Source organism: Rattus norvegicus, chromosome 3 (assembly GCF_021556685.1).
Source record: "Rattus norvegicus strain SHRSP/BbbUtx chromosome 3, alternate assembly SHRSP_T2T, whole genome shotgun sequence".
NCBI classification, from domain to species: Eukaryota; Metazoa; Chordata; class Mammalia; order Rodentia; family Muridae; genus Rattus; species Rattus norvegicus.
Window position 1 is genome coordinate 13604494 of NC_141536.1, and position 22722 is coordinate 13627215.

Consider the following 22722-nt stretch of genomic DNA (forward strand, 5'->3'; position numbering starts at 1 on the left):
AGCAATGATTCTCAGGGGGTTTCAGCTATAACGCTCAGGAGAGAACGGTTTTACCCATACGTAGTCAGAGGACACATATGTCATACACCCTTCCTTAAAGGCACATGTTCCATGGGAACCAGTTCAAAGCCACTGAGTTGGGTCCTCCGCTCAAGCTTTCCCTCCTGTGACAGTGTTACTACCTTGCAGGACTCTGACCTTAAGCAGGACTGATGGACAGAAGCCCTGGTGGCGTCCTTCAAGTGTGGGATGTCAGGAAGGCACCAGGTTCAGGGACTCAAAAGGCCCAACCAGTCCATTGTTCCTTGTTAGTTCTCCCTGGAGAGTGTCCCTCCCCTCCCCCAGCTCCCTGGGATGGGTTGAAGATGGCAGGCAGCCAGTGTCCCAGTTATGAGTGCAGTCTCAGAGAGCTCCCACATGCCCACCTTATGCCTGTTTCTAATAACCAATCTCTCCCCAGAGCCCCCAGCCATTGCCCCTGGTCCCTCCAACCTGACCCTGACTGCCCACAGCCCGGCCTCACTGCCCTGCGAGGCCAGCGGCTCTCCCAAGCCCCTGGTGACCTGGTGGAAGGATGGGCAGAAGCTGGACTTCCGCCTGCAGCAAGGCGCCTACCGGTAATGAACAGTTCATCTATGGTGTAGATATACCAAAGATCAGGGGCTATCACACAGCGTGTGGCAGGGTCAGTGACCACAGATGCCAGGGGTAAATTGTGACACCGAGGCAGCCCCCTGGCAGAAGAGAAGATGCTTGAACACATGGCCCCACAGAAAAACGTACATGATTTATTCAGCACATTGAAAACAGGACATGGAGGGACTGGGGGGTGGGGCAGGGGAGTGGCGGGTCAGCTGCTGGGCATACAGGAAGCCTGCAGCAGTAAACAGTTAAAAGTCTGCTCTATGCTCCCGTCCGGTGTGCACACAGCTCTGCACCTGTCCAAGAGCTCTGGATTCACAAACGAAACACACACACACACACACACACACACACACACACACACACACACACACACACGCCACCTTTCTATTTAATAGGCCTTGGCTAACTCAATGGTTGGGCCACTCTTGGACCTCCACGTGGCTAGCACACTCCCCTCTGATATTCCTGAGTTAATATTTCATCTCTGCCACTCAAGACCCAATCAGCGGAGTGGCCCCTGGGACTTATAAGTCTTACAATTCTGCGGGCTCTCTCTCCTGCACCCTTTCTTGCATGGTCCGCCCTCCTAATGGCAGCACTCCTCTCTCTTCTCTATATTTCTTGCCCAGGAATCCTAAAAGCCTCTCCTCTGTCCTCCTGCCCAACCATTGGCCTATGGCCTTTATTGACCAGTCAAAAAAATCAACTGTTGGCAGGAACCCACAGAGGACGTGCGAATTCCTGTGTAAGCACAAATCAAATCCCCAACAGAAGCCTGTGGCTACTTCTGAAAGCTTCGGAGTGTTGCCTGAGTATCACATGCAGCCAATGGGCAGTTTGCTATGTGCGCCATCAATGACACGCTGTCCCAAAAGTGCAGGAGCCAGAGCAACATCAGTGCACATGAAAGTCATCTACATGCCCAGTAGCGGAGGCTTTTAGGACTAGAACGTTCTAGAAGAAACTTCTTTTTTCCGTGTGTGATGTCTGTCTGTGTTGAGTATATCCCATGTGTGTGCGGCAGCTCACGAGGCCTGAAGAGGGTCTCAGACCCCCTGGAGCTGGAGTTACTGCCCAGGAGAGTAGAGAATCCTCTGAGCCTCTGAGGCCCTAGAAGATACCTTAAGTCATGTCTAGAAATAGATGCAGGGTAGGCCCGGGGTGGGGAGACTGCATTGGTTCACTCCAGCCATCCATTTGTCTGTCCCAGGCTCCTGCCTTCCAGTGCCCTGCTCCTCACAGCTCCCAGCCCTGAGGACTCAGCCCAGTTTGAGTGTGTGGCGAGCAATGAGATGGGCGAGTCCCGCAGGCGCTACCAGGTGACTGTCCACGGTAAGTCCTGGCAGAGGTGGGAAATATGGGAGCCCTCCTGCCAGCAGGGACTTGTGCTGGCTTTACCCCAAGACTTCTGGGCATCTTAGGACACCTCCTCTAGGAAGCTCTCCTGGGTCATGCTCATCTCAGCACTCAGACACTGTCTAATCTACAACAGTCTGAAGCCAAATCTGCTCCTTCCTCAGCTGCCTGGGACCTCAAGGCAGGCTAAAGTCTCAGCTGGGCCTTCGAGGTCCGGTGTGGTCCAACCCCACAGAGGCCCCCGCCCCCCCCACCAGGTTCAGTTTGCCCCATGGCTTGCCCTGGGACCAGCTATGCCTCTGCTTGCCTCAGATCTCTGCACGAGCTGCTCCCTCTGCCAGAAACATGCTTCCTTCACCCAACCAACACCTGCTTTTCCTCAGAATTTCAATTGTGGGTCACCTCTCCCAGAGGCCTTCTCCACAGTCACCAGGCCAACGTCTCTACAGGAAGCTATTCATGACTATCTCTGTGCCCAAAAATATCCTCTGAGGGTGCAGTATGACTTTGCCTTTCCCAAAGCTTCCGTCTCTCACGCCACCTCATGCCCTAGCCTCCCTTCGTGACAGTTCTGTCCCCGAGGTCCTGTGGCCACCTGTCCCCTCTGCACCTCAGCAAGGGCTTGTCTTGCATTCCAGTGCCTCCCACCATTGCGGACGACCAGACGCATTTCACAGTGACCAGGATGGCACCTGTGGTCCTCACTTGCCACAGCACAGGGTCACCAGCTCCAGCAGTGTCTTGGAGCAAGGCAGGCACTCAGCTGGGAGCAAGGGGCAGTGGTTACCGAGTCTTGCCCTCCGGTAAGTTACAGAGAGCGCAGAGATGCCTCTGGGGAAAAAGGAAACCGCACTGAGGGTGTGGACGGGCTCTGGGCAGCAGGAAAGAAGCGAGGTTTATCCACCTTGCTGTGCATCCTGAGAGAAGTCCCTTGCCCTCTCTGAACCTCACCTTGCTGTGCATCCTGAGAGAAGTCCCTTGCCCTCTCTGAACCTCAGTACCCCCTCCTGTGTAGTGTCTGCTGTCTGAAGCTCACCAGAGGAAAATCAGGGTTTTCTGATAAAAGGAGAAAAATCTGTGGGAGTATTGGTAAAGGTAGCTGGCCTTTATTTTAAAATCATGCTCTTGACCCTTTGGTGTTTGAGAGGTCCTATTATTAATGGAATTTGGAGACCAGATCGGTATAGTGCCTTTGCTGGGCTGAGAATAGAGCCCACTCGGTAGAACACTCTCCCAGCCTGTGGGAAGGCCTGGGCTCCATCTCCAGCACCACATAAAACTGACTTGGTGGCACCACCAAGTATTTCCAGTACGTCAGGGTCATCCTCAGCTACACAGTAGGTTCAAGGCTAGCCTGGGCTACATGAGACCCTGTCTCAAAAAGAAATTACATTTCTCAGATGTACAAGTATACAAAATGGTTGTAGCAACTCCCTAAGTGAATGCTCCTGCTACTTAGGGAAGCCTGCTCTCAAGATCACTGCGCAGGGCAGCCCTGCTTCTCAGACTCCTTCTCAGACTCTCTAGGTGCCGTGGATCTCTCCTTCCACTCTACAGCTATAGACTAGTGACCTCAGTCCCCCACAGCAGGCCCCAGGAGTCCCCAGGTAATATGGCCAAACCACTTTGCAGTGAGAAGACTAAGTTGAGGCTCACTGCCTGCTACCCTCTTTCCAACCCGGGAGAGCAGAAGGGAGTCCTGAGAGGCTTCTGAGAGGAGCACATTGTGGGGAGCAGTGGATCCCAGCAAGGAGCAACTGACCCTGAGGTCCCATACCCCTAGGCCCCGCAGCCTATCTTGTCTACTTCTCGTCGTGTACATGGAGAAACTGAGGCCCAGAGAGTAGAAGGCAGGGAGCATGGCGGGCTTAGAACTTGTTCCCATGCCCTCTGTGCCCCGTGAGTTTTACCCACCATTTGAAAGAGTGTTGGTAACAGCCCTACCCACTTTGTCAGTAGGGACTCCTGTCCTACATCCCATCCCTCCTCCCCCAACCATGCCCGGCTCCCACCCACAGGAGCCCTGGAGATTGAGCAGGCCCTCCCTATCCATGCTGGCCGATACACCTGCACAGCTCGAAACTCTGTGGGGGTAGCCCGCAAGCACATGGTCCTCACAGTGCAAGGTAAGTGCCCACCTGAGGCCCCAGGGTAAAAGGAGTTGGGGGTGCTGGAGACATGGAGACAGGTAGGACTGGGAGTACAGGGGAGGCCTCGGTCCCTGATGCCCCCAGCCTAATTTAAACTAATTCCTAGTTTGGAATCTTGGGGAGAGAGCTGGTTCCCTGCAGTCCTGTTGCTGGCGTGAGGCTTCAGAGCCCCTCCTCCCCCTAGAATCCCTCTCCTTCGATATAAACCCTGGTTAGAGGGATACCTGTTGGAGGGACCTCTGTCTTCTGTGCTCACAGCCTCCCCTGTGGTAAAGCCGCTCCCCAGCATGGTTCAGGTCGTGGCATCGGAGGAGGTGCTGCTGCCCTGTGAGGCCTCTGGCATCCCTCAGCCAATGATCATCTGGCAGAAGGAGGGGTTCAGCATTCCTGAAGGTGAGACCTCACAGTGGCCAGCAGGAAGGGCAAGGTGGCCCCCCTTCCTACCCAGGAGACCCCACCCTCATCCCTGGGTCTGAGACATGGTCCCACCTCCTGCCCTCTGTGACACCAGCAAATCCAACAGATCATTTCACACCACATCCTTCTAGACGCTTCCCCCAACGCAGATACTAGCCTTAACTTACTCTATCCAAATCCAGGAGCTCATATGCAGGTCCTCCCCAGCGGCCAGCTGCGGATCATGCATGCCAGCCCAGAGGATGCCGGGAACTACTTCTGCATTGCCCAGAACAGCGTGGGCAGTGCCATGGCAAAAACCAGGCTGGTGGTGCAAGGTGGGTCCAGGAGGGACCTGCAGGAGACATGGTGACCCAGAATTTGAGACTCTTCCTAGTCTACTCCTGCCCTTGCTGACACATCCCACCTCTTCCTTACCCAGCACTGCTGAGGGAACTTTCTCTTGTCCAGTCTGGCTAACTCTAGTCATAAACACTCACCCTCTGCCTTCTCCAACCTGGCATGCTTACTTGGCCTTTCTTCTCCCTTTGTAACTTAGTGACAAGTTATTTCCCCTGCCCTATAAGCTTCTTTCTATATGGCTCTTCCTTAGTTTGAGCCTCATGATCTGCCAAAGGTCTGCTCAATGGGCCCCAGGGTGCTCTGTCCCTGAAGCTGTTGACAGGATAACTGGATGGCCATGGCTCTATGGCTAGGGTCAAGCTTTGCCATGAATCCAGAGTGTCTCCTGGCTCCATGCCCCTCCTGATCCTGTTTACCCTGCACAGACAAATGCTACCCGATGGACGAAACAAACTGTACCTGCCTAGGCCCTCCACTGTATCCCTAGAATAGTCTATGGAGGGAAGGAAATACACAAGTTCTGCTACACATGCTCTCTGAGGTTGTTATACACCGGGAGTCTGTGCTAATGGAGCCCTAGATGGCCTCTGCCCCCACCACAGCGCTTCAAGTCATTGCGTGTGTGCGCACACATGTACACATACACCTGCGTGTACACACCTGGGCACACAGCTATAATAGGGTCATAACATTGCCAAACGCAGAATCCTCAGATCATTCTGACCACGGGCAATGACCCATGGCTTGGAAGTTGGTAGGAGAAGTTGAGAAGGGTTGAGCGCTAACCAGGCCCTGGCACACAGAAGCCAAACTGCAAGCTCAGCCCAGCCCCAGATGAGCATCTCTCTTCCTGCAGTCCCACCTGTGATTGAGAATGGTCTCCCAGATTTGTCCACCACTGAGGGCTCCCATGCCCTCCTGCCCTGCACAGCCAAGGGCAGCCCCAAGCCAGCCATCACCTGGGAAAAGGATGGCCACCTGGTATCTGGACCTGAGGGCAAGTTTACGCTGCAGCCTTCTGGGGAGCTCCTGGTAAAGAACTCTGAGGTGAGACCCAGGTCCAAGATCAATGAGTGTGGCCCTCAGGTGGCAGAGTACCACCTGCTTCACCACGGCTATCCCTGGGCCCTTCAGCCCCTGGGAACTTGGGAGGGCAGTGTTAGCATCCCACGAGGATAAGCCAAGAGTCAGAGGCAACTGGATATCCCAAGACAGCTTCTGTCCGTAATCAGAATCCAGGTTTGAAATGACCTCCGCAGCCACCTCCCAGAGAAGAATAGTGACAACTTAGTGTCTCCCAAGTGGACCAGTTGTTCTCAACCAATCTCAGCACTGAATGTTGTCCAAGTTCCAAAGGAGGTATTGAGCCGGGGCTCTGGGGTGCCAGCCCCTTTGATCATCAGTACTGCCACTCTTGGAATGACCTGGCAGCTGTGTTGTGACACATGACTGTGTGGGTTATCAGGGCCCCAGACCCTGTCCCCACAGCAGTGAGGAGCCCTCAGGGTCCCCTGCAGAACATGCCCCCTCAGAACCTCACTGAGTTTTCTCCCCAAAGGTAGGAGCAACCTCTTGGGTGTTTCAAACATGGATAAGTTGGCATGCGTCAGTTGGATCACAAAGCCCAGCACCCAGTACAATGTCAGGAAACAGGACTAGGTCTCTTGGCTCTGGTTATGTGATCGGAGCTTGAGTGATTTTTTTTTAAAGGGAAGGCATGGAGACACCCTGCCTAGCCTCAGAGAAGTCTGTTGGGCCCACTGCTGCCTGTAGGAGTTAGGAAGAGTCACTCTGCTTCTCTAGCTTGGAAGCTTCACAGGAACCTGTAGAGAATGGGTCTCCAAGGATTCTGGCCCAGGCTAGGTAAAGAGGTAGTCTCGCTATCCTGAATCTCCCTCTCCCTCTCCCTCTCCCTCCAGGGCCAGGATGCAGGCACGTACATCTGCACCGCAGAGAACGCCGTGGGCCGTGCCCGCCGCCGTGTGCATCTCACTATCCTGACGCTGCCTGTCCTTACCACCTTGCCCGGGGACCGCAGTCTGCACCTTGGGGACAGGTTATGGCTTCGCTGTGCAGCCAGGGGCAGCCCAACACCCCGCATTGGCTGGACCATCAACGACCAGCCTGTCACAGGTCTGGGTCTCCTGGAGCCAGGGGTGATCAGAGTTGAGGCTGGGGAGGTAGAAGAGGAAGGTGGGTTCAGAGACCAGTGCAGTAGATAGAGTGGAAGAGGGTGTCAGATGGTCCTTCAGGCCCTGGGTGTCCAGGTTATACAAGGAAACACAGAGAGCCTGCCTGTGAGCGCATCGTGAGCTGTATGTTAGAGCTAGCAGGAAGCCATCTGAACAGAAGACTCAGTCCCAGAGACCTTAGGTCAAGAAGGGATACCTGTGTTCTTGCCCTGAGATGCTGCTCCCATAGGAGGCAACTCTGTCTTCCCTTCTGAGACCCAGCAGGGAAACACAGGGGTTCAGAGTACACAGTAGACCCCTGACAAGGGCCTGCTTAGTTAGTGAATTGCTGCATGCCCTCCCCTGGAAATGACATGTTCTGCTGTGGACAGCATCACCCAGATGTGAGGCCAGGTCTGCCGAGCCCCCCTATGCACCTGCAGATTGGGCTTCTCTGTGCGCCTTACAAGGGAGTTATGGTAGACGTCCCAGCCACTTCTATGACACAGAGAAATGCCAAGGACAAGACGACCCAACACAGAAATACACTTGGCGTCCTGAATAAATTCCCCCACAATGGCAGTGTCTGTCATGGAGACTATGTCTGACCCACGGGGAGAAAGGGCAGTATCTACAGAGGACCTGAGTTCAAATTCTTAGCACCCATGGAAAAAAACTGGATATAGTGGTGTGCGTCTATGATCCCAGTACCAGGAAGGCAGAGACAGAGGCATCTCTGGGACTCACTGGCTGGTCAGTCTAGCCAATCGGAGAACTCACAGGGTTCTCTGTAGCGCAGGCTGGCCTTGAGCTCCTAGACCTACTATCTTGGTTCCTGAGCACTGGGATCACAGGCCTGTGATTTTTTTTGTCTGATTATTTATGTTAATAGACCCCCATAGGTCTACCCTTGATTGTCACCTGGAAATCACGAAACAGGCAAACTCTCTGGCCAGATCCTCTGTGGCTTGTTCCCACCTCCCCCACCCCCCCAAAAAAGATCTGCCTGGTCAGCCCACCACCCATGGAGAAGGGACCATCCCATTTGTCTCTGCATCCCTCTTAAGCACCTTCCAGACACACACACCTCTGTAGAGTGACCAAGAACAGAGGGGAGGCCCTTATTGCAGACTAAGAGCAGCGGACATCTCTTTTCCCACCACAGAGGGGGTGTCTGAGCAGGATGGGGGCAGCACCCTGCAGCGGGCAGCCGTCACCAAAGAGGACAGCGGAGTGTACATGTGTTGGGCTGAGAACAGAGTTGGCCGTGTGCAGGCTGTCAGCTTCGTCCATGTGAAAGGTAGCATGGGAGCCCACGTGAGCTTCCTCTATCGCCCTCCTGTAACCCATCCCACTTTCTGATGTTTAAGAAACCAGCTTCCTGGGGTTGGGGATTTAGCTCAGTGGTAGAGCGCTTGCCTAGCGAGTGCAAGGCCCTGGGTTCGGTCCCCAGCTCCGGAAAAAAAGAAAAAAAAAGAAAAAAAAGAAACTAACTTCCTGCCTTCTAGCTAGTGACATTTTAACCTGTGCGAGTCGGGAGCCCCTGGGGGACTTTATACATTGCCAGGGGCTGAGTTCTACCGTACTCTGTACACACATCCTTGGGGGAGGGAGGTCAGTACAGAAAATTGTACTTTACACCCGCTCTTCTGACAGTCCTAGATGCTGCTGGGAAGTACCAGGGGAGAAGGAGGCTGTTGGGGCTGGGATAGGACCAGTGCTTGCCAGTCTGCTGATGTCCCCTTGGCATGCGTAGCCCTCAGAACACTGGGGTTTTTGCTTAGCTTTGGGTGGGTCTTGCTGGAGACAAGATAACCCAAGACACTGGGTCTGTATGGCTTTGGATCAATTAAATCTCAGGACCCCAGGAACCATGGAAACCAGCCCAGAACAGCCAACAGTGCCTAGGGAGTTAAATGAGTCCCTTAGCTCCTGTCTGACAGGTGCCCCAGCACTCACATTTTTACCGTTCTTCTCCAAAGTACCTGGCTGTGTGATTCGCAGCTGGGGTGCTCTATCTGCATGTCTACCAGTATGGCAGACACATAGAAGTCAGATTCCTTCCTGTGTCCACTCAGACATCACTAATCGATCAAAGCATAAGTTCCTGGTGACCACTGCCAGTTTATGGGCATCAACACAGAAGGTGTTTGCCCTCCCAATGCATGCATGGACTGTGTACAGCCATGCTGGGCCAGCAGGGGCTCCTTTAGCGCTCAGAGGAAGGCAGGGGCTTAACAGAGTTTAGTAGTGGGTTGATGAAATGATGGGCTACAAGGACACTTCACTCCTGGCTAATTTTGTCTTGGCTCTTGCAGAGGCTCCGGTCCTACAAGGGGAAGCCTTCTCCTACCTGGTAGAACCTGTAGGGGGCAGCATCCAGCTACACTGTGTGGTTCGTGGAGACCCAGCTCCAGACATCCACTGGACCAAAGATGGCCTTCCACTGCCCAACAGCCGCCTCCACTTGCAGCTGCAGAACGGCTCCCTGACTATCCCCAGGACCAAGGCAAGGCGGGGCCCCGTCCTGTGCTTTTTACAGCAGTTGAGAGGATTTTTAGGATAGCACCACCCTCTACAGTCTAAAGGCACTTCCCTCCACAGTGCGTGCAGGAGGCTGACTCTGCCTGTTCCTTGTGGGAAGCTCCTCTCTCAGCTTTCACCTGCACCCCACCTTCCAGGGGTTAGTGACACTGAAACTGACCAGTCAGGCCTGATACCGTGTCATGATAGGCTTCGGATCTGCCCAGTTAGGAACCATGCAAACAGTGATTAAAGACGGGTAGTGCAGCTAGAGAGAGACCCCAGCGGTTAAGAACACTGGCTGCTCGAGAGGACCAACACCCACACGGCAACTCGAAACTCTGTGTAACTCCTCGTCCAGGGGATCTGACACCCTCACACAGACATGCATGCAGGCAAAACACATGTGCAGTGTGTGTGTGTGTGTGTGTGTGTGTGTGTGTGTGTGTGTGTGTTAAAAAAGAGACAGATATAGTGCAATAGCAGCTGCAGTGATTTTAATATCTGTGACAGTCCTGGGGACACCTGCAAGAGTCTTGGGGACACCTGCACCAGTTCTAGCAGCTCCTGTTCTTTTAGAGACTGGATTTCTGTTGTCATTTGCTTGGTGTTTGTTATTGTTTTGGGGTGGGGAGGGGAGTTGGTTTTGATTTTCTCTTTTTTTAAAGAATTATTTATTTTATGCATATGAGGTACACTGCTGCTGTTTTCAGACACCAGAAGAGGGTATCCGATTCCATTACAGATGGTTGTGAACCATGTGGTTGCTGGGAATTGAACTCAGAACCTCTGGAAGAGCAGTCAGTGCTCTTAACCGCTGAGCCATCTCTCCAGCCCGGTTTTGATTTTCAAGACAGAGTTTCTCTGTAGGTCCGGCTGTCCTGGAACTTCCTTTGTAGACCTTGAATTCAGAGATCCGCCTGCCTCTGCCTCCCGGATGCTGGGATTAAAGGCGTGGCTCTTTTAGAGACTGGGAAACTGAATCTCCATAGATGTGGTAACAGGGTAGTGACGCGACCCCACCCATGTGGATCTGGCCACCAGATCCCCACCCTCAGCTGTGTCTCATCAGACCCTGGGAGCCACCTCTTGGATAGATACAGGTTGGGGCTCATGAGTTCAAGGCCGGCCTGGCCTACAGAGCAAGTTCCAGGACAGGCAGGGGTTACACAGAGATACTCTCTTAAAAAGAGAGAGAGGTTTTTATTTTGGTTTTGGGGGGTGGGTGTTGGGGTGTTTTGTTGTTGGTTTGCTTTGGTTTTTGCTTTGTTTTGTTTTGTTTTGTTTTGTTTTTGAGACAGGGTCTCACTATGTAGCCTTAGCTGCCTTGGAACTCACTGTGTAGTGCATGCTGGCCTTGAATGCTATACACCTGCCTGCCTGTGCACCTCTTGCGTGCCGGTATTAAAGGCATGCGCCACCATGTTCTGCTTTTAAAAATAAAATAAGGGGTTGGGGATTTAGCTCAGTGGTAGAGCGCTTGCCTAGGAAGCGCAAGGCCCTGGGTTCAGTCCCCAGCTCCGAAAAAAAAAAAAAAAGAACCAAAAATAAAATAAAATAAAATAAATCTAGCAGCAACAGCAGGAAGAGAAAAGAATGAAGGTGTCAGGGGTTGGGGATTTAGCTCAGTGGTAGAGCACTTGCCTAGCAAGCTCAAGGCCCTGGGTTCGGTCCCCAGCTCTGAAAAAAAGAAAAGAAAAAAAAAAAAAAAGAATGAAGGTGTCTCCCTGCATCACCACAAACCAGTCATGGACAGGACCCTGTGTGGTCAGAGTGTCCTTGGCCACCAGAGCTACTGTGCCAGAGCCCCTGCGTGCTGGTCTGGAGACCCTGTGAGCTGCACCTTCTAGCGCAAACGCCTGAGTTCGAGGCTTTGAAATGTACCAGGCATGGGCTGGGGAGATGGCTCAGTCAGCAAAGAGTTTGTCATGATTCACGAAGACTGGTGTTTGATCCCAGGAATCCACATCTAAAAAGCTGAGCCTAATAGCTCAAATAATCCAAGCCCTGGGGAAACAGACAGGATGACCCTTTGCCTCCTGGCCCACCAAGTCTAGCATACTTGATAAGTTCCAGGCCATAGAGGAGGTGGATAGAGGAGCTAAGGAATGACTCCCAAAGGTAACCTCTGACCTCCACATGCTTGAATGTACACACACACACACACACACACACACACACACACACACACATACACACACGCGCGCGCTAAACAATGAATACATGAATAATTTTTAAGTGTGCTCGTTAGTATTTAGCAAACATTCCCTGGCTATCCAAATCCCTACAGCAGAGCAGAGAAATAGTAGTTCATGTAGGTGTCTGAAAAAAGCAAACCAAAATGTCCTCTCCCTAGCACGGGACTCTGCCTAGAGCAACAAGCCCCACCCTTACTCACCTGGGGCTTCCAGGGCTTCCAGGGGCAGAGGGGTTGTATACTCCGCATAGCTGATGAACAGCCTCAGGGCCCTTGCTGTTTCAGGACTCCAGGTTCTCTGTCCACTATCCACCCCACATCCCCACATCAGATGAGTCTCAGTACAGTCACCCGAGTGTGCCCAACCGACCCTCTTCCTCACCTGAGCACCCACACCCTTCTCCTCCCTTGCTACCTCAGATGGACGACGCAGGACGGTACCAGTGCCTGGCCACGAACGAGATGGGCTCTGTGGAGAAAGTGGTGACCCTTGTGCTTCAGAGTGAGTTTCAACTCTGTCCCTTGCAGGTGGGGATCAGGTGATAAGGGCACTCGGGGCCAGCTGCAGCTGGATATGGTTCATCATGTGGCAGAAGCCCTGGGAAAACATTTCCCAAATGTAACCAAGGTTCAGGCTGAAACAAATGTTGCTATTATTCTTATGGTTGTTTCTATCCAAGATTCAAAACTGCCTTTGAGGCTAAGGTGACAGCTCTTCCATTGGAGACACAGCTCAGAGTTTGCTTAGCACTATCTGAGCACAGGAAATCCTGCGAAAGAATTTACAGAAGTATTCTGTGTGCAGTTGGGGGTGGAGGGAGGATGCTCACCCATGCAGGAGTATGTGGAGGCCAGAGGTGGACATTAGGTGCCTTCCACTGAAAGACCCCTGGAGCGGGGAGACCCTCACTCAAGTCTTGGAATGACGTGACCCCCCCCCCAAAACTCACACAAGACCATCTTTGCTGTAATCACATGAGGTTTATTGATAGGAACCAGTGCACTGGGGTCGAGACTCATATCCCACACAGGGGCAGTGGAGTTCAACCTCGAGAGACTGGGAGAAAGGGTATTTAAAGGGAGAAACCACAACCTGAGGGGGCAGGGATGGCGTCATTGGAAAGTGTCAAGAATAACAGTGAAAAATCACAAGGAGAAACTCTCTGTTTCTCAAGATTGTTTAACTTTATGTCCGCTAGTTCCTGGGAGAAGCTTCCTGCTTCTCAAGATTGTTCTCTAAGATTTATGGTCAGCTAGTTTCTGGGAGAAAGCTGTTGAGCCGGCCAATGTAATTACCCATTCTATAGCCCTAGGAGAGGCTTTCTGGAACGTACAATTTTGGGGCCTAACCTGTTTCTTTTTTCTGTTCTAAACTTTGTGTCTAGGGAGGCAACTTTAAAACTTTTACCTTTCACCACTATTGCTTTCCAGCTCACTGTTCTGAGAGAAGGTCTCCCAGGGAATCTGGAGCTCACTGTTTTAACTAGATTGACTGGCAGAGATCCTCCTGATTCTGTCTTCCCGGCACAGGGGTTACAAACAAGCATTGCATGACTTTCAATCAAACACAAATCCTCACAGTTGTGCGGCAAGCACTTTACCCTGAGCCATTTCCCTAGCCCTTCAGAAAATATTGCATTGAAGATGAACCCATGTATGAAGCCCTGAAGCATATGAGAATTCATGCTGGGAACCCACCCACTGCCAACTCCCAGCACCCCATGCAATCTCAGTCAAACCCCCTTGCCCCACTAGTGGCTGCCTTGACTTTGTATAACAAAAGACCCACAGCTCTGCTCAGCTATGGTTCGCATTGAGTGAGTGTGGCGGCACAGACCAGACCTGAAATCCTGGCACTTACTCCTGAGTAAGGCAGGAGGACTGCTAAGGTCCCATGGGTAGTCTAGACCATAAAGTGAGTTTCAAGCCAAACCTACACTGTGACACTAATCTAAAAGAGAAAATTTTAGAAAGGTGGGGTGTGGGTGGGGACAGAATAGAGAGGTTGTAAAGGGACTGGAGAGATGACTCAGTGGTTAAGGGCACTGAGTGCTCTTCCAGAGGTCCTGAGTTCAATTCCCAGCAATCACATGGTGGCTCACAACTATCTGTAATGGGACCTGATGCCCTCTTCTGGTGTGTCTGAAGACAGCTACAGTGTGCTCACATACATAAAATAAAATAAAATAAATAAATAAATAGATCTTTAAAAGAGAGAGAGAGGGAGAGAGAGAGAGAGAGAGAGAGAGAGAAGTTGTAAAAAACACTGCTCCTTCAGAAGACCAGAGTTCGGTTCTCAACACCCATTAACTCTAGTTCCAGGGGTACCCAACACCATCTTCTGGGCTCTGTGAGTACACACACACACACACACACACACACACACACACACACACACACACGTACACATACCCCCCCACATATACATAATTTAAAATAAAATCTATTTATTTATTTACTTATTTATTTATTTTTACACTCCAGATTTAATTCCCCTCTTGATCCACCCTCTGACAGTTCCACATCCCATACCTCCTCCCCGCTGACCCCCTGTCTCCACAAGGATGTCCCAACCTCACCCATCCCACCAGACCTCTAAACTCCCTAGAGCCTCCAGTATCTTGAGAGTTAGGTGCATCTCCTCTGACTGAACCCAGACCCGAGAGTCCTCTGCTGTGTATGTGTTGGGGGCCTCATAGCAGCTGGTGTACGCTACCTGGTTGGTGGCCCAGTGTCTGAGAGATCTGGGGGGTCCAGGTTAATTGAGACTGCTGGACCTCCTACAGGGTAGCCCTCCCCTCAGCTTCCTCCAGCTTTTCCCTAATTCAACCAGAGGGGTCAGCAGCTTCTGTTCTTTGGTTGGGTAAAATAAATCTTTTAAAAAGAAATAAAAGTACTCATCTGATAAAATCATGGAGTTGTGCAAGCAGGGCCACTGTCCTAAGGGGCAGATTCCTATCAGCCCTGGGACTGACTGACTGTTGTCCCCTTAGTCATTCCAGTCTGCAGGCTAGCCCCAGGCCCACCAGTGGCCCACTTCTTGTTCCTCCAGATTTCCTCTTCCTGGAACTTTCTCAAATGGGATCCCAGGCAGTCTTCTTGGTTCTGGCTTCTTTGAGCTATGAATTCTCTTTCTCCCAGTCTACAGCTTGTCTGTGCCTTTTCTTGACAAAACCTTTCAAGAAAGGCTAAACTGTAAAATAAGAGGCAGCCCATACTTAACCGATCGATTTTGTACTTTTTGGATTATATGTTTAGCACCATACCTATTTTTTTTTTTTTTTTAAGTCCTCAGGGGCAGGGAAATGAAATAGTCAGTAAAGTGCTTGCCTGGCAAACAAAAAGACCCAAATTTGCTCCCCGGGAGCAAAAACGTTCAGTGTGTGAGAGACTTGCTGCCTACCCTAACCACCTAAATTTAACCCACGGACTTCCCCCAGTGGAAGTTGAGGACTGACTCCCGCAAGTCGTCTTCTGGCCTCCCCACATACACCATGGCAGACCCACTGGTAAATGAGGAAACAAATATAAAAACAATGTTAAAACTCGGTGTGTGGCATGTGTCTGTAACCCCAGTGCTGGGCAGTGGCGGGACATGGATCCCCAGGGCTTGCTGGACAACCAGGCCAATGAACAGACTCTGCCTCAGTAAACAAGATGGACAGTTGCTAGTACAGATATTAACGAATGATTTGATTGGGGTAGGGGAGGTCACCGGGTCTTGAATTCACAATCTTCCTGTCTCTACCTTAGGGTTACAGGCATGGCCCACCACAATGCCTTCAGTTTGGGGGATTTAACCCAAGGTTTTTTACATGCTAATGAAGCACTCTACCTTTGAGTTGAGCTATATGCCCAACCCTCGGAAGTCAGAGGACAAATTTGGGGAGTTGGTTCTCTCTCAGCCGACTGGCCCTGGCCCCACAGGCTTCTACCAGTTCTTACCAGAGGAGTGCTGGGCCTGAGGTGATGGAATGTGTCAATTCTGAGGCTCTGGACTCAGACAGTGAGGCTTATGCAGAGCTCTGACCTGCTGCAACATCTCCTCAGCCCACCCTGGCTTTTTATATCTTGATCTTATGCCCTGTGGCCTTGATAGCTTGTGTTGTTGTTGTTATGTTGTTTTGGAGTTTTTTGTCTTGTTTTGTTTCTTTGTTTTGGTTTGTTTTGGTTTTTGGAGTTGTTTTGTTTGGTTGGTTGGTTAGTTGGTTTTTTGGTTTTTTGTTTTTTGTTTTTTTTTTTTTTGTTTTTTTTTTTTTTTTTTGGTTTTTCAAGACAGGCTTTCTCTGTGTAGCCCTAGCTGTCCTGGAACTCACTCTGCAGACCAGGCTGGCCTCACACTCTGAGATCCCCCTGCCTCTGCCTCCCGAGTGCTGGGACTAAAGGCGTGCGCCACCACCACCTGGCTGACAGCTTGGTTTTTAGTTCTTGGGAATTTCACATAGATTCCCTAGGGTTTCCCCCAGTGGGATCGTCTATGTATCATGTGTCAACAGACTTTGTTTCCTTCTTTCCTGTCCACACTTTGGCGACTTTGCCCTGCCCTGATTATTGACTCATCAGCCACCCTAGAAAGTCACCGTCCTCACCAGCCCTACGTAACCACTGTTGGCAGAGAGCATCTGTCCTGTCGGTCTGATGAGAGGACAACTGTCTGTCCTGCCAAGGGCTCCCTTCATCCTGAGTTTGTCAGGCTCTTTTGTCAGGGATGGGGTAGACCCAGTAACAGACAAAGCTGAGTGTGTCCTGTGATTACTCAGAACAACCGGAAACTTGCATACGGCAGCAGAACGAAACTGAAGGAAAAAGTAAGGGAGACTGAGGCTCCCGGGGCCCAGGCCCAGGCACTTCCTCTCCAGGCCCAGGCCCAGGCACCCTCTCTGAGTGCCGAATGAGGCTGAAGCCAACATCTGCGATGTAGCTAGGATCTCACAAAACAACGGACAGGAAACCCAGCAAAGCCCCTTCCCCTTTCTCCAGCCAAAAGAAAGACTGTGGGACAGAGGGGATGGCTCAGGGTGTAAATATGGGTTGCTACCGAGAATGACAGACTGAGTTCAATCCCTGGGACTCCTGTGGTGGGAGAGAACGTTGTCCTCTGACCTCCACATGTACAACACATGCACGCGCACACACACACACACACACACACACACCATATACACATACACCATTACCACTACCACCACACAATGCACACACATATACATGCACAACACATACACACATACACAACATACAACATATTCACATGCACCATCACAACTACCACCACACAACATACAACACACAATATACACAAAAATATATTTTAAAAACTTAACACACTCTCTCTCTCTCTTTCTCTCTCTCTCTCTCTCTCTCTCTGTGTGTGTGTGTGTGTGTGTGTGTGTGTGTGTGTGTGTGTGTGAATCTGTATGTTTGTGGGTGTATGTACATGATACAGGGGCTGGAGAGGCCAGAGTGGGAGTTTACAAGCAGTTATGAGTCACGTGGTTTCTGGGAACCAAACCCAGCCCTCTGCAGGAACAGTTTGCTGTCTTGACCACTGAGCCATCTCTCCAGTCCCTAGATAAATAAATGTAATTTAAACTAAAACTTTAAAACGGGGAAAGAACGAACAGAGGACGACGAGGCAGGAAGATATATTGCTAGGACAGTCACCTTACTCCAGTTTCCATGACAATCACCATGCACAGCCTGTGCCATGCATAGATGAGTGCAGCCTACCCTTCCCCCACACTCTGAGCAGGGGCCATCACTGTTCTCCGTGTCAGGCCTAATGAGGGCACAGGACTGTCCCCATTTCTCATGAGAGATCTCTCTCTCTCTACAGTTAATGGGAGCCCTACTGGGAATCCTGACGCCCTGGGCTGCTCGAGGGAGGATGCTGAGCCCCTCTAGTGTTCTAGGGTGTCAGTAGAGGCCTGGGAGGAGCAGGTCTGACGGGGAGGGCCATGGCTTCTCTCCCCATGGAGGAGGAAGGCTGTGAGACATTCGATTACAGCTGCAATGGGAAACCCCCTGGCTCAATCAGAAACCAGGAAATTTTCAGCCTGAAGGGGCAATGACAGCCAGCCCACACAGGAGAGCACAGATGTGTGACTCAGCAGCCGGAAGGTCTGAAAGTGACCGCCACAAAACTACTTCATGCAGACATTGTGAGCATGACAGAAAACATGGAGACGAATTTCAGCCTCATGTGGCTGCAGAATGGGTCAAAGATCATCCGTCTCTGGGCTTCCTCTACCTGAATCTTTCCCTTCCACCAGAGCTGAAGGGAGTGACCAGCTCAGGTCTCCCTCATACCCTCCTTGCCATTGTCAAAGTTCTGGCAGGTTCTCTGGACTCCTCAGCCGGGCTGCTAGAGTGGCCATTTGTCACCTCCAGTTTCCTTTCCCTGCATACTTCAGCCTCTGGGTATGTCTCGTCTGCCACCCACACTGCAGCTGGGCCCTGGTTACAGAAAGCTGGTGGCTTTCACGCTGACCTGTGGGGATACCATGTCGAGTGAGGAGTGGGGTGAGCAGTCCTGGGCAGTCCTGCAGGCTGCCACTGTTGTCAGCCAAGGTTCTGGAAACGTGTTGTGTGTTGTGAGGTTTTGGCTAGCTTCTTGGGCCCTGGAATAATTTTTGTCAATTCTGCTGAAGTTTTTAATCCTTTTGGAGGGAGGGCTTATGGAGGACCACTTTGCTCAGCCATGGCTGCAAGGTGTTCCACATTCTAGTTTCGTTCTTATTTTTTAAGATTTAAACCTTTTTATTTTATGTGTGAGAACCATCTCTCCAGCCCTTGATCTTCATCTAAATGGAATCTGGGTGCTAGGGCAAGCTTGGCAGAGCACTTGTCTAGTGAGTCTGTGGCCAGGGTTCTACCTCCTGCTCCACTAAAAGCAGAAAGAAGCTGTGACTGGGATCATGTCACCCGTCCAATCTTTCTCCCAGCACTGTGACACCATCCACACTGTTGGAATCTCCCTGCCGTTTTGTGGCCCTATGGCTTCCCACTATGTTGCTATTGACTGACAGCCAGCAAGTCCCAGCAATCCTCTTTTCTCTGCCCTCCATGGCCCTGGGTTACATTACAGGCACACACAGCCATGAGTGGTGCTTGTTTTTTTTTTTTGTTTTGTTTTGTTTTTTTGCTTCTTTTTTTCAGAGCTGGGGACGGAACCCAGGGCCTTGCGCTTCCTAGGTAAGGGCTCTACCACTGAGCTAAATCCCCAGCCCCAAGTGGTGCTTGTTAAGTAACACTTTAACTCTGAGACCTTGATACAGTGTGTCTTAATCATATTCACCACTCCTCCTGCTAACTTCTCCAGATTGCCTCCCCACCCACCCCTGACTTAGTGTTCTCTTTGTTTCTTTTTGTTTCTAAAGATTTATTTATTTCATGTATATGAGTACACTGTAGCTGTCTTCAGACACACCAGAAGAGGGCATCGGATCTCATTACAGAAGGTTGTGAGCCACCATGTGGGTGCTGGGGTGCTCTTAACCACTGAGCCATCTCTCCAGCCCTCTTTTTATTTCTTATAAGCCACCCAGTTTAATTTCTGCTGTACATATACTATACTCCTGGGGGAGGGGTGGATCTGATGGAACAAGATCAACCTACTGGAGACCACATCCTTAAAGAATACTTATTCTCCAGAAGTTGTCAGCTGTCTTACAGCTCCTCAGAGGAGGGGGCCGTAAGCTCATCCCAGGTCTGTGTTCAAATGTTGAATGGTTTGATCCTGTGCAGGTCGTACAAGGTCTGGTGAGAGAGAGCTCATAACCTCAGCGAATCCAAGATACACATTTACTCTGGCCTTCCCTGACTACTGGCTCTTACAGACTTTCTGCCCTGTGCTCCCTGATGGTCCCTGAGCCTTGGGGTGGGGGTGGGGCAATATAAATGTCTGACCTATGGATGATTGAAGTACAGAGAATAAGTACCAGTGGAGTGCATGCCTGGCATCTTAAACATAGGCGGTGAGGATTTGAACTCAGGTCCTCATGCTTGCACAGCTAGTACTCTTACTTACTGAGCCACATCCCAAGCTCTTAGTGATATCATCTTGGGGTAGGAGGGCACCATCAAATGTGAGGTGGATGGAGCAAAAGCAGCAACGTGTACACACAACAGTGGTCTCCTGGGAAAACCATGTGTGAAGAGGCTGGTAGCTGTGGGGCAGCAATGTGTGTGACTCTCATATTCTTCCCACCTTCTGGTGTTTTCTAAATGAGCACAGATCTCTGGACTAGACAAGACTGTCCCCTAAAACCTGCCCTACTCCTCTCTCAGGTGCCCCAGTGTTCCAGGTGGAGCCTCGGGACATGACAGTGAGGTCCGGAGTGGATGTGGAACTCAGATGCCGGGCCACTGGAGAGCCTGTGCCCACAATCGAGTGGCTACGGGCAGGCCGACCACTACAGGCTAGCCGGAGGCTGCGGGCCCTGCCAGACGGGAGCCTGTGGCTTGAACGTGTGGAAGCTGGAGATGCTGGAGTATATGAGTGTGTTGCTCACAACCTTCTGGGCTCTGCCACAGCCAAGGCGTTGCTGGCCGTGAGAGGTAAGGAGTGTTTTACCTAGGCCTCTAGACTGAATCTAGTGGATGTCTCCTGCTTAGCAGAGCCTGGGCCACTGCCCTTCAGGCGTCTGGCTCTTCACTTGGTTAAAACTGAGCATGAGGCTGGTGGGAAAGCTACCCATAGCATCCTGTCTGAGAAAACTGAATCTCAGAAGGGCTAAGCATTTACCACACTCAGCTTGGCCAGAGAACCTGGCTGTTCTGGGTCGTCTGACATTGACCCACATCCTCCATTTGGACACCCTGTGACCCCGAGAAAAGGGCAGGATCAAATAAGATTACCTATGATGCCCTTGAGGACTTTCCTGTGAACATCTGTGAACTAATGGTCATCCCAAGTCTTACACAGCCATGGTAGGTCATCAGAAGAAACTTGACATTACTGACCCCCCACAGACCAGAGATTCCTTAATCAGCCCCCTTCTCCTTAGGGTGAAGCCAAACTTTAATATCAAAAAGGGGTGTCCTGAGAAGCCACAGTAAAACAATTCAAACCAACATAAAGAATATTGTTTCTGGATTGTCGGCCTCTACACCAAATACCCCCATGGACATGGGTTTGTATCTCTTGTCAATGACAGACATCACCAATCCATTTCCACACATAGTGCAGAATCTTTGCCCAAAGGACCATTCTCTACCCTGCCTATGACAGACATCACCAATCTATTTCTACCTGGTCACAATCTCTCTCCGTAGAAATTGAGATTTGACCTTTGTTAAGCAAATGTGGGAACCTTTCTGGTCCCTGATTCCCTTGTCTGTAAGAAGGCAAGTTGCTAACAAATGCACCCAGACATCAGTGGTTCTTGGATACCCAGAGGAAGTTGCTAGCTCAAGGGTGACTTCAGGTCTGAGGGACTTCCCTCTGTTTCAGAATTTGGTCCTAACTCTTCCTCTCTCCTGGTGACAAGCTCCCAGTCCAAACCGCAAAGCTCTGTGCATGGTCTCTGTGTTGGTTTCTGAGGTGAATATATAGAAGTCCCATAGTCTGGGACTTAATGAGCAGACACGATCTTTCAGTTTCAGAGGTTGGTAGTCCAGAATCAAAGCCTTGGAAGGATTGATTCCCACTGAGCGTATGCAGGAGATTCTGGCCCTAGCTTCTGGCATCATCGGAATTCCTTGGTTTCTGGAAGAGTTGCCCAATCTGCCTGTATTGTGTGGCAGTCTCCCTGTGAACACCCATCTATGTGAAGGGATGAATGAGGGTGGGTCCCATAGGCTCATTCGTTTGAATGCTGCATTCCCAGTTGGTGATCTGTTTGGAAGCATTAGAAGGAAAGTGTGGCCATGTTGAAGGGGGCATGTGCCACTAGGGGTGGGCTTTGAGGTTTCAAAAGCCCTCACCAGGCCCAGTGTCTGTCTCTCTGCCTGCTGCCTATAAATCAGATGTAAAACTCTTAGCGATTGCTCCAGTGCCATTCTGCCTGCTTCCTGCCATGATAATCATGGATTAAGTCTCTGAAACTGTAAGCTAGCCCCCAATTAAATACTTTCTTTTGTTAGAATTGCCTTGGTCATGGTGTCTCTCCACAGCAATTGAAAGAACAGTGACTACAGACAGCCTCTATTTCCTGTGTTTTTTATAAAGCCACCAGGCATACTGGACAAGGACTCACCCTGATGACCTCATTTTGACATGCTGTTCTCTGGGAAGATCCCATTTCTAAATAAGGTCCCCTGGGGTTAGAGCATCAAGACATGAAAAGAGGAGGAGGCATGGGGAAGGATTCACCCCAACACAGTTCTTTCTTTAGTTCACTTAGCTCTTTATTTAATAGTGGAAATTACTATTTCCCTTCATGTATGCTAATTACAGAAAGGCCAGAGAAACTAGAAATCTGATAACTAGTTATTACCCATAATTCACTGATCGGAACATGCTTAGGTGAATCTTTTTATATTTTTTATCTATTTGCACGGGCGTGATACACGTGTCACAGCCCTGGGTGGCGGTCAGAGGACAACTTTGTGGAGCTCCCTTTTTCCTCCCATGCTTAGGTAATTCTTGGTTTAGCTCCATTTTGTAACATTCCCACTCTGTAGCCCAGCCTGGCCCTAGAACTCAAAGCAATCCTCCTGCCTCAGTCTCCACTAGTGGTGGTGTTTCAGGCACAACCCACCATGCCTGACTCGTTTTTTTGCTTGTTTCCTCTCCAACTGCAAATCCATAAGCTTGGATTTACCGCTTCCTTCACAGCGTAGAGACGAGCTTTAAAACTTGCCCCCTTTTCTGCCTGGCTTGGATGGCATCCCATAATAATCTACCTGGAGACGTATCTTCTCGTTGTGTGTGACATTCCCATCTATAGTTCTCTCGGCTGTGAGAGACAAAGAACAG

At 50.8% G+C, this 22722-nt stretch overlaps 1 protein-coding gene across 1 annotated transcript in view; it reads left to right on the forward strand.

Moving 5' to 3' along the window:
• Positions 1-22722, forward strand: part of Hmcn2 (hemicentin 2) — a 149299-nt gene that overhangs the window by 114393 nt on the left and 12184 nt on the right. Inside the window, exons 75-86 of the mRNA XM_087655099.1 lie at positions 461-617; positions 1856-1977; positions 2640-2804; positions 4020-4127; positions 4410-4544; positions 4751-4885; positions 5767-5957; positions 6830-7043; positions 8247-8381; positions 9400-9590; positions 12222-12303; positions 20091-20360. Of these exons, the coding sequence (XP_087511225.1) occupies positions 461-617; positions 1856-1977; positions 2640-2804; positions 4020-4127; positions 4410-4544; positions 4751-4885; positions 5767-5957; positions 6830-7043; positions 8247-8381; positions 9400-9590; positions 12222-12303; positions 20091-20360 (1905 nt within the window). The remainder of the gene's footprint in view (positions 1-460; positions 618-1855; positions 1978-2639; positions 2805-4019; positions 4128-4409; positions 4545-4750; positions 4886-5766; positions 5958-6829; positions 7044-8246; positions 8382-9399; positions 9591-12221; positions 12304-20090; positions 20361-22722) is intronic.